At 36.3% G+C, this 12,774-nt stretch overlaps 1 protein-coding gene across 1 annotated transcript in view; it reads left to right on the top strand.

The window, feature by feature from the left end:
• The first annotated feature begins 6,940 nt into the window (after positions 1-6,940).
• Positions 6,941-12,774, top strand: part of LOC140160588 (eukaryotic translation initiation factor 5B-like) — a 44,566-nt gene continuing 38,732 nt past the window's right edge. The window contains exon 1 of the mRNA XM_072183829.1: positions 6,941-7,097. Within this exon, the coding sequence (XP_072039930.1) occupies positions 7,051-7,097 (47 nt within the window). The 5' untranslated portion in view covers positions 6,941-7,050. The remainder of the gene's footprint in view (positions 7,098-12,774) is intronic.

The following is a 12,774-nucleotide window of genomic DNA, read 5'->3' on the forward strand; positions in this document are numbered from 1 at the left end:
ATATGGATGTTGATGAAGTAACTATCTACTGCTGATATGAGTGTTGATGAAGTAGCTATCTACTGCCTCAACTCAGCATCACTTTTCAGTACGACAGCAACTTAGCTCACTTCCGGTAATTTTTACCGGCGTGACCTCTGCTGTTACGTAACGCAATGTTGAAAATCAGGTGGCAAATACGGTTTTTCAGAAAACATCAAAAAAAATGGAATACACGAGTCGTTTCTCCCTTCATTTCCATATTGAGCCCATAGATAAGATATGAAACATGAGTATAAGGCAAAGAATAACGTGTTAAAGTTGAATTATTGTGGAAAAAATGAATGCTTTTGGTGCGCGAAGTAGCCTAAAAAATGAGAGAAAATGCATGTCACGATCACTAAAATGGTTATATCTACAGCTTTGAGGAAACGCCGGTCTAATGCTTTTCTGTTATGATAACATTAATTAACCAGAGCTTGTATTAAATTTTCAGCGAAAATGAGCGGTGGAATAACCTAGTCGTAGGTTGAAAAGTTGCGTTCTTTAAGCCCTTGTGTCGTTAGACTATGCCATAGTCGATTTTTGATAAATAAAAATGTTATTAATCATGATGAACGCATTCAGTTGAACTCGAAATTATACTGATATTTAGCATGTTTAGTAGGCCTACATCAAAATACTAGTATAAAATGGTTATGAAAAAGTTTAGGCTATATATAATTATATTTGTGACAGTAAAAGTAAAGTATAGGCCCTACGTAGGCTTATATTATTGAATGCAACATATCATAATGGCATAATTATAATGACACTTCAATACTGAACAATTCTAATTTTAGAATCTGCCAGTTTATTATCCGAAAAACCGACTATGGACTTTCACTTTTAAGCAGAACTTTACCTCGGGACTCACACACTGTCAATCATACTTGTTTATCAATAAAATCTAACCACAAGACTAAGCATGGTGGTACAATACCGCGCTAGATGCATACGTTCATCCACCAGCACAAAAGCGCCGCATTCCCTAGATAGTTGTGTACCATGTATAGTTATAATGGTACCAGTACGCGTCGGGAGGATTTAAACAATAACGAGATCTGGGCGACCAATCACAAGCCAGATTCATTTTTAAAGATGCATTACATCATCACCAATTTTAGTTAGGCCAGAAATTGGCCTAACTCTCAAGGCAAAGTCAGTAGTCCACTTGGGAAGCTAACAAACAGAGGGCGTACGGTGACTGAAAAGATCAGTTGTGAAAATCTATCAATTGTGCACTCATTAATTAAATCAGAGTTTTAAGCTTAAATGTAATAGCCAGAGTAGTGCACAATTGGCAAGTGGACTACGGAGAAGTCTATCGTGTCGTAAGCGCACGTTGCAAGTGTCACGGTGCTTCACGAAATGGATCCCAGCCGGCGCTGTCTATTATACATGTTATATTGATCAATATAGCAATTAAAAACGTCTATTGTTATATATTTTATTAATGCAAAATACTCTATTGTGTAACAAAATATCGTAGTCGTCAAAGAAGGTAGTATCATCTCATTTAACTGAAGTACATGATGCAGTCATGTCTACAGTAGAATTCATCTCGACCTTTGCAGGACTTAACCCCATTAAAAGCTATTAAACCAAGATAACACTCATTGAAACAGCTCAACTGATTAAATCGGATCTTCTCTGGTTGTGCACAAGTGACTGTTTTCATGTGCGATATCGCAATAAAGCTGGTATTCATAGCTTCAGTTGGGTAACCGATTATAAAGGAAACGAAAGGAAACAATGTTATGTGTGGCTTTGTTCACGAAATCAGACAATGGCGTGCTTTTTGTAAACCAGCATTCTTGAAAATGAGCAACATAATGATTTTTGACTTAACACGGTTTGGAAATAATTTCTTCATATTTTTGGTGTTATCTGTCGTTTACATGTCCTTCCTAACACAAAAGTACGACCCTCTCCAAACACCTAAATTAGCTAAACATTTAGGACATGTTACAAAACTATATTGTCTAGAATTTTAGAAGAGTACTTTTAATATTGGCCGGTTATTTTTCACACAGCGACGTTAACTAGGCAATGTACTATTACCTATAACATTAACTAAAACACCAAAGTACGAATATTTCCAAACATCTAAATTAGCTAAAAATTTAGGACATGTTAAAAACTATATTTTCTAGAACTTTAGAAGAGTACTTTTAATATTGGCCGGTTATTTTTCACACAGCGACGTTAACTATCGCTAGTCATATCCCCATACTGTTAACGTATAGGGCTATTTGTAAAGGTCACGCGTCAATGGGAAAGAGCACTGTGTATTGTGTATAGGAAAACGGACAGTAACTGCAGTATGACAAGCAGTTTTGAAAAGATTGTTGCTGAGTGAGATACTTGAACATGTTGAACGAGAAATAAGATAGCAAAATTATACCCTTTGCAAGAACAAGATGCGACGGCTTAGTGGACAGAGCGAAGGTCTGCAGTGCGAAAGGTTGAGAGTTCGATTCCCATGTTATTATTCGAATTTTTCAGTCCGTTTTTCTTTCTTTTTTTCTCTCCCTTTTGTCTTTAATAATATAAGCCTAATGAATGTCAGCTTGAAGGCCCACTTTTTTCATGATTTATTTCTTGTTGCTTAGTATTTCATATTTAGGCCTAAAGCTACATTCGATTTGATATCTTTTAAAAAAATTCCATTTAAGTTCAGTAGCTTTCAATATGAAATCATTTCAAATAAAGCATGTCAAACTTAAGTAATTTGTAAAAGTTCAAGATTATATATAGGCCTATCAAATAAAGGAACGTCAACACAGATTTTCACGATTTTTTAATTGGACTAGACCCCTCCCCTATCGGCAACATATTTTGTGAGCTTTTATGCATACATAGTACTAGACTAGTACTAGTAGAAGGAAAATAATAAGTGGCATCAATTAAATTGCTAGACTGGCCCCCAGTCTCGGTTCGGTTCCATCTCTGGATAATGTAACAATAAATAATTACGTAATGCCTTATGAAAAAAATGCCAACTCCCCCCCTTATTTTCTTCAATGCCAAAAACCCATTCCTCTTCATCCACAAATCGACGCCACTAATTACACCCACCACAGTCAACCATGCAGCAATATAGAAATATACTCGTATTATAAGTGAACGCGAAAGTCCATTGAGCGCTGATTGGGTTGATTTTTAATGCTATGTAATCTACATTACCAGTCGTTCTCCACGGACCCGAGGGAGGGTCTATTAAATTGCCAACATTTTGTAAATATATTAAAAAATGCATCTCTCGGTAACTCGTGCTACACCATATTTAGTGTTATGAAAACACTATGAAAGGAAAAAATTAGCGGGGGTTATTTAAAATGTGATGGATATTTCTTGAAGACCATATTTCATAGATATAAAATGTATCAAATTAAAAAGAAAAGTGCCCTGTTTAATAAAATAGGCCCACTTAGAAAATATCTAAGTTGAACAGGATTTTTCCCTAAAAATACACTCTCCGAAGAAATTTTTTTTTTAACAAAATGTTAGAAAAATGCAGAAAAAGTTTAGAACTTGAACATTACATCTGTTTGGAATAATATGAAAGTAAAAAAAAAAAAAATACATAGAGGCAATTTTTTTTTTTTTGAGTCATGTCCACTTTTGCTTGGAATTGCCCATAGGTTAAAAACGATCATAGCTCTAATACTGTAATAGTCTTCTAATATCTATAACTGGCAATGGCACTATAAATAGTTTGGTCAATTCAGTTTTGGAAATAAGGGTAACGTGCGAATTTAGCCCGGGTTTTTAGCCCCGTAGTTTTAGGACATTTTTCGTATCGGCTGCTGATGCTGCGGACAATCAAGACAGCCCAAAAACTTTTAGGCCTAGGTCTATACAAAAACGAAAGACTAATTTCAAGTTATGCATTCTAATCTTTGGAAAACACATTTTCTAGCCAATTTAATAGCCAATTATCAACAATAATATAAAATATTAAAATTATATGCTATTAAAACGATGAAAATTTACTATTAGGCCTACAGCTTATTAGCCTCTTTAAGGGGGTACTACACCCCTGTGGTAAATTTGTGACTATTCATTTGCATTTTGTTCAAAAATAATAACACACTGGTAATCAAAATTATGTATATTATTGGGGCAAGGAATCCAATTACTACACTGAAATTTCAGTGACTCAAGACAAGCGGTTTAGTATATATGATAGGAAACGAGGTACATGCTAGCTGTACCTTATTTCTTATCATAAATAACAAACCACTTGTCTTGGGTCACTGAAATTTCAGTGTAGTAATTGGATTCCTTGCCCCTATAATATACATAACTTTTGTTACCACTGTGTTATTAGTTTTTGAGAAAAATGCAAAAATAGGCACAAATTTATCGAGGGGTGTAGTACCCCCTTAATATTGCAAAGCGATTGCAAGACCATTCTCCTAATGTTGATGTGAATATATTTGATGAAATTGTTGAGGGCCTGATCAAAGCTGACAAGGCAACTCGTCATTGCTACTCTGTTCTAAAATCCTGTAGTAAAGCTGATCATGCTGAAAAATTTTGGACAGAATCATGTGATGTAGCTGAGGACGACATTAATTGGTCCGATATTCATGCCAACAATTTCAAATGTTCTATGGATACTAAAATCAAATCATTTTACTTCAAAATATTCCATAGGGCTATTTGTACAAATGAATTCCTGCATAAGATAGGCAGAATTACATCTCCCAATTGCTTCTTTTGTGACAGGTCCACCGAAACCCTTGTGCATTTATTTTGTGAATGTACTATTATCACTCCTCTTTGGATAATCTCTTGGTTTTCATCAATGATATAACTAAGGAGAATCAAACCTTTTCCACATTTGAGAGATTATTTGGAGTTACTAAGGACGTTTCTCCTCATAGTACTGGCATTAACTTTTTATTTCTCTTTCTTAAATTTTATATTCATAGATGCAAATTTCAACAGGTGGCTCCTTCTCTTCAGAATTTCCGCAATTTTGTTAAGCTTAAATTCAACATTGAGTACAAAATTGCTGAGAAAAATGGCAATCTTGGCAAGCACTTAAAAAAGTTTTCTTTCGACATCGATAAAATTTGATTGTGTTTTTTTTTTCAAGTAACTTTTATATTATGTATATTATGTATATATCATGGCTAGATTTGTTTAAGTGTGTGAGTAGAATATGAATCCTTTTTTTTTCTTGTTCAGTTGTCTTTCTGTATGTTTTGTATGAGTGTGGGTGTTCGTTGTCTTCGTCCATAGTCTTTGTCTCGTCTGTCTCTTTTTGTACCTGTTGCTCAAAAAGAATATTTTGATTATGTAATTATTGTTCATGATCGTTGGGAACTGATGGCTCATTATGTATGTCTTTTCTCCCTCCATCAGTTCCAAGCACAGGGAATTAAAAAAAAAAAAAAAAAAAAAAAAAAAAAAAAAAAAAGACCATCGGGCACACCACTCCACGCCATACATAAATTCTCCCAGTCACATTTCCCCAATATGAAATTTAAAAAGTAAAATTTAAATTCTGCTTCTTTTAAAATTTGGCAGAGGCGGGGTTCGAACTCACGGCGCCGCTTATAATGCTCTATGAGCCTAGCGCCTTAGACCACTCGACCACTTGTCTTCATGGAATTCATTTGAAACTTATTTGAAGATATAATCGCAACTTCAATATAGGCATACCACGTGACAAGCAAAAGCAGAAAACGTACCATATTTTGGAATTTTATTTGCCTAAATACATTAATGTGTATTAATAGCGCTCAGTTGTTGTTAATCCGACCATAAACATGATAAATGCGCGTCTATATGGACAATACATGATATCGATTTTGACACGTGCTCTCACGGTGTCAGTACATTTCCATGGTCAGTAAAATACTATAGAGGAACCTACCATTTTTCTTGTATACACGTTCGATGTTTTTATCAATTACATAAAAATTCCATTTTAGACCCCAAATGTTTTTTCAGGAAATAAAAGATTAGATTACCATAAAAACGAAACAGTAATCTTTTGCCGGGTCTAATGTAATATTCACATAGGATTTTCAACGTTTTTTCTATCCTTATTCTTGCTCAATTAAAAAAAAATTTTGGCGTATATAAAATGGAAATAAAATTCTCTGCCTCTTAAACGGCATCAAATGCGCCATAATTGGGTATCACGAATCGTTATATATGATGTGCAGTTAATATTCATATTTTCTTTTATACAGAGGATGCTTCAGTTTTGACAGGAAATTTTTTTTCTTGAAAACCCTCTCACTCGGTTATTTTTAAAAGGTAACCACGCTTCCCTAGAATGTGCAATAAATTAGCATTAAAATTTTTCTTATTCTAACAGCAAGCGTTTCTAGAATGTATTTTGGCGAAATGTGGTGTGACCATCGGGATTGCACAATTGATGTTCAGTGTTTTTAAAATCACATTTTTTCACGAAGACACCTGTCAATAATAATACTTGTTTCTTTTTCTTTTAAGAAGATATCTTTATCGTTTTGACACCTAAAATGCCAATCATTAATTTGAAATTCTTATCTAGAAAACAAGCAAACAAAGATTACATCATGCTTTAGATAAATTACGAGGTACAGGAATCCAGAAACACTTACTGTTTCCTAAATCAAGTGCAGCAGCTATTAATGAATACATTTTAAATCATGCAATCAAGTATAGAAAAATATTAAAAATTAACAGCTGCTTTGAAATAAAATTATCTAAATTTATAACGTATACTTAAAGTAAAACCCCGCGAAATATTATAAACTACGGAGATATTTCCAGAATATTTTGACATAACACGTATGAAAATTGTTAAACGTATCAAATACCTTGGCTTTCTTTTAAATCTAAAGCTTAATGTCATGTTTTTCAGTTTTATTTTAGTCAAAGGTCAAATATAAATTGAATTCAAAATATGCACGTTATAATATACTTATCGCGACATGTGTGAGAAATTTGGGGAAGCATATTGCGTCTTTGTTGTGTAATTTTAGATATTTTTCATATATAAACCAATGATATCTTTTCATTATGGGTAAACCTAAAAAAGGACGCAATGCTAAAGCTGCTGATGATGTGTAAGTACCAAATATTGACGAGGATATATGTTATTAATTGAATTAATTTAGACATGATGACAATTTGACATGCAATGATGCATGCATGCTGATGACATGGATGATGGTGATGGTCCATGTCATGTGTAGGCGCTAGGCAATGACAGGCATGATCATGATGATGACAGATTGACAGTACCATGGTACAGGTTAAATAGAAGTTTAAGTTTATATTCACTCAGTTTATACATGATCTAATACATGAATACTTGTCTGATGTTTCGTTTGTTTGATAATTTATACCCGGGGATAAATACTACCGTTTTGGCCAGACGTGGTTCTGCATAAAACCGGGCAACATTATTTCTATAGATCTGCTACGCATTCAAATTGCATTGTATTGCATCGTAATTTCATTTGTGTCAATAAATGTAGATATTTATATAGCGCTTTATGCCGTAAACAGCCTCAAAGCGCTTTACATTTATTCCGCCGTCATTAGAATATGTCGGAACCACGTTTGCAGCCTACAGGTGGCGCAGGGTCCATCAGTACAACGACTGTGACTACCCCTAACAGCTTCCCATTGCACCTGGGTGGGGTGAGGCAAGCGAGGCAAAGCGCCTTGCCCAAGGGCGCAACACGGTGGTGGGACGGGAATCGAACCCACGCACGCCGAGCAAGCTCTCAGATTATGAGTCCAAGGCCGTAACCACTGAGCCACCGTGCCCTGCAATGCTAATGTTTACACAACATGAACTCATACATGTGTTTTCAAGCAAATTCGCCGATAATAGGTGATCAAAAGCGATCGGAATGTTACAAAAGTACAGATCGCATTCAGCTTACTTCAGATAAGATGATCTTTGGAAAAATACGGCATAATTTGGCATGGTGCTTGCAAAATGCCATGCAGTAAAATACTAAAACGTTGCAGCAATTCATGATTGACAACTAAAAATTGGTGTGTCGTTCGTATGAATCGTATCCTCCGCTGTCAATTTCTTATCCACTCACTAGTCCTCACAAAAGCTTTGTGTTGATTACGTAATGTGTGGAGGCAAATTGCAATAAGTACAATGAAATAATGAGTAGGGCGGGCTCCGGGGCGGGTCTCTTCTTCGTCTTACGTAACAGTAGGGGAGATTGGGGTTAGTTGGAACACTGGGTAAGTTGAAACATTGTATTTTTTTTTCTGACACAAAAAATTAATTTGGTAAAATACTGGCACCTAGTAATAGGTATTAGTAAGGGTCATCCACCAAATTAGCAACAGCACTGATGCCCCACCAGTGTTGGCTTGGGAAAGGAATATCTGTTTTTTGACTTGCTGACTAATTTTTATACCCCTCAGAAAAGATGCGTTATCTCCATGTTGTTTGAAGATTCAGGGGATTATTTTTTGAGTATCATAAGCACTAGTAGTAAGTCCCAGAATAATGTTAAATAAAAAATTTATTGTATTTCTTATTTTGTGTAATGAACTTTGAAATGTAAAAATAGGCATCGGGGTTAGTTGAAACTTTTGAGGTGGGGTTAGTTGAAACGTGAAAATCGTGATAGAAAAATATGGTTAAAAATTTGACTTTTTAAAATTTGTAACATGTTTACCATTTCTTCAATATTGCTTTAATATGGTTAAAAAGCAATAATACAAGCAAAAAGTGCACACAGAAAGTACATTTTATAATATTTTAGGCTTCTCATATTTTTGTCCATGGTGACACTCACACCTTGTGTCCAAAGTATTGACCCGCTCCCACATATTTATTTATTCATTTTTTCACACTGATTGTATGTTAAAGGGTGCCTTCAAGGGAAGTATAACCCTAACAACACAATAATAATTATTTTGAAATTTTTACAAGCCATGTTTCAACTAACCCCACCTATGTTTCAACTTACCCCAGGGGTGGGGTTAGTTGAAACACTTTTTTCAAATTTTCAAATTGGATTATATGAATAATCATAAGCAGGTCCAATAAAGTTTAAGGCTGTATTTGTAGCATGTATGTATATGTTTATACTGATATGGTTAGTGTTTCTTGAAAGTAATCAGTTTGCGTTAAAAAGACGATTTTGTGAAAAATGTTTCAACTAACCCCAATCTCCCCTATTGTTCTCCCAAAAAACCTGGAAGCTTGTTGTCTGGCGCTCTAGCTGAAATACAGCAAGATAATGTAAGATAGTAAATGTAAACCTGTATTTTAGCTAGAGTATCTCGAGCTAGTTTTGGCTTTCAGTTTCCGGCATTCCTTAAGGGGGTACTACACCCCTGGCCAATTTTGTGGCTATTTTTGCATTTTTCTCAAAAATTATAGCGCATAGGTGCCAAGTAAGATATGTATATTATAGGGGCAAGGACTACAACTACTGCACAGAAAATTCAGCAACTCAAGGCAAGTAGTTATTGATTTATTGATCAAATATTGGTTTTCCTCATTTTTGACTGTAACTCCACAACTGTTGTCTGTGCTGAAATAAAATTTCCAGTGCAGTCGTTGTCGTCCTTGCCCCTATAATATACATATCTTATTTGTCACCAATGTGCTATAATTTTTGAGAAAAATGCAAAAATAGGCACAAAATTTGGCAGGGGTGTAGTACCCCCTTAAGTTTACTTTAGTTTTTAGGGGGTTTTATTTTATTTTTACATGTAAATAGCTGCCTTCTGCACTGGTTAGGGTTCGGGTTAGGGTTATAACACTGTACTTCCACAAGGCAGCTATATTATGTAAGAATAAAACCCCCTAAAATAAAGAAACACCCAGTTTCCCATCATTCACAACTGGATCACTCCTAGTGCCGTATTAACGCTGCTAAGACTAAGTTGCTATTCGCCGAAGAGGTCGATATTGTCCTTTTCATTTTACATGCTATTTTTCACCCGTAATTTACTGTGTGATAACAACTTACTTCTCACTCTTCTGCAATACTTCAAACTTCTCGATGTGCACTGAAAAAGTGAATTTTTTGCCAGAACTTTCTTCGAGAGTATCATAAATCACATTGTGTTGTTTTGGCCGTCAAAATTTATCATGGTTGACCCGGTAACCCGGTATGACCTGTGTCATCTGCAAATTGACAAGGGATATTCCATTATTTCTTAAGGGAAATACCAACCGCGTCAGGGGGGTGGGACGTACTAGTACTTCTCTGGCTATCCCCTGATGAAGTTGTCAGCACGCCCATCAATGTGATCAAAACACCCCAATTTGAAAAATAGACTAATCAATATGCATTATGCATGAGGTCAATGCAATCATTGACCTCTTCGGCAAGCCATTTTAAATATACAAATAAATATGAACATGTGGAAGATGCTGTGTCTAAACGAAAGCTTAAAAATACCTTTTGTGCAAGGAATGTAGAATGGTTTTTGACGTCGATTGTACAGCAAACCTTTTCTGTTAATGCAAGCAACAATTTGGAGTGTGTTATATATCCAAGTGAGTACTAGTGCAACTCAAAAGTGACATAATGTTTACCATTCAATGTGCCGTTGAAACCCATTCAGTCCCCATAGATACAGGTTAATGTCAGCAAGTGAATTTTGTATTGGGGACTGATTATTCGATCTAGATCACTCCATATGTATGTCGTGCGCCATGAATTGGGGGCCAAATGCGTTTGTACTAAAAAATTCAACGATTTACATGGTTACTATTGGGTAAGGACAATAGATGGAACAACCCTGACCGTGACACACGACCTCATACCCTAGCTTGACATAATTTACCCATATCATAAATCACAGTGCAAAGTTTTTCCATCGTCACATTATTATCCTTTTAAATTTAATGTTCTTTATTAATATTGCAATCACAGTGATTGCAATTAACATTTATAAACACAAAACCTATTTTGCGATATTTGCAACCAGTGTTCGAAATAAGGAAAATAATGGAGGTTGTCCAGAGGATAACTAAAGCATAAATTATGCTTGTCCTCAAAACATTTTGGTTGTCCCCAAAATGTGCGGCATATTTTTGAGTGCAAAAAATCAAATGTCTTTTGTTCTGATCATGCGGATCTCAAGCACAGCCATAATTGGGTAAGGCCAAGCAAAATAAATAACATGTCCCAAATATATTTGTTATTTTTCCTATTTGCTTCCTTACTTTGTTTCTAAAAGTCAAAATTTAATGTCAAGTTTTATATTTTATAAATCATGATTTTGGAGGTAAAATATATGGTTGTCCAGGGGATAAGTACATAGCTCAATATGGTTGTCCCCAGTGATTTTTGGACAAGAGGATAAGTGCTTATTTCGAACACTGTTTGCAACTACCTAGTACCCATAGTCATCAAATGAAAAATGATTTAAATAATAACTTTAGATCCATGTATCGCCGTCGGGAATATGATTAATTAGTCCGAATAATCAGACCCAGAACAAAATATTAATTTCTGACATGATCGTGTTCTGGGTCTAAACTGTTTCCATTCGAAATCTTGATGGCAAATTGGACAAAAGAAGCACATGGTCCTACTTCACAGTTTTTTAATCCCCTATTCATGCTGCGTTAATCACTCTATTGTGGACCATCCTGTTGATACTTGAGTATTTGGACAAGTGGAACAGTTTTGACAGGCCTTTTGTCTACCTCTCTGTTTGTAAACAAACGAGGAGGTCGAAATTGTCCTCCTCGCCGAATACGAAAGTCAGCGTAATAGTACGGCACTAAATGATTAATATGGTAATGTTTTCACGTGTCAAAAGAGCTGTCACACTGCCTGCATTGACTGTGTAATGGCTGTTGTACAATGTAAGGCGCTCGCAGGCCAAGGGTCACCTATAACTCAAGTCTGTCACACTGCCTGCATTGACTGTGTAATGGCTGTTGTACAATGTAAGGCGCTCGCAGGCCAAGGGTCACCTATAACTCAAGTCTGTCACACTGCCTGCATTGACCGTGTAATGGCTGTTGTACAATGTAAGGGGCTCGCAGGCCAAGGGTCACCTATAACTCAAGTCTGTCACACTGCCTGCATTGACTGTGTAATGGCTGTTGTACAATGTAAGGCGCCGCAGGCCAAGGGTCACCTATAACTCAAGTCTGTCACACTGCCTGCATTGACTGTGTAATGGCTGTTGTACAATGTAAGGCGCTCGCAGGCCAAGGGTCACCTATAACTCAAGTCTGTCACACTGCCTGCATTGACTGTGTAATGGCTGTTGTACAATGTAAGGCGCTCGCAGGCCAAGGGTCACCTATAACTCAAGTCTGTCACACTGCCTGCATTGACTGTGTAATGGCTGTTGAACAATGTAAGGAGCTCGCAGGCCAAGGGTGACCTATAACTCAAGTCTGTCACACTGCCTGCATTGACTGTGTAATGGCTGTTGTACAATGTAAGGCGCTTCGCAGGCCAAGGGTCACCTATAACTCAAGTCTGTCACACTGCCTGCATTGACTGTGTAATGGCTGTTGTACAATGTAAGGCGCCGCAGGCCAAGGGTCACCTATAACTCAAGTCTGTCACACTGCCTGCATTGACTGTGTAATGGCTGTTGTACAATGTAAGGAGCTCGCAGGCCAAGGGTCACCTATAACTCAAGTCTGTCACACTGCCTGCATTGACTGTGTAATGGCTGCTGTACAATGTAAGGCGCTCGCAGGCCAAGGGTCACCTATAACTCAAGTCTGTCACACTGCCTGCATTGACTGTGTAATGGCTGTTGTACAATGTAAGG

This window comes from Amphiura filiformis, chromosome 9 (assembly GCF_039555335.1).
Source record: "Amphiura filiformis chromosome 9, Afil_fr2py, whole genome shotgun sequence".
NCBI classification, from domain to species: Eukaryota; Metazoa; Echinodermata; class Ophiuroidea; order Amphilepidida; family Amphiuridae; genus Amphiura; species Amphiura filiformis.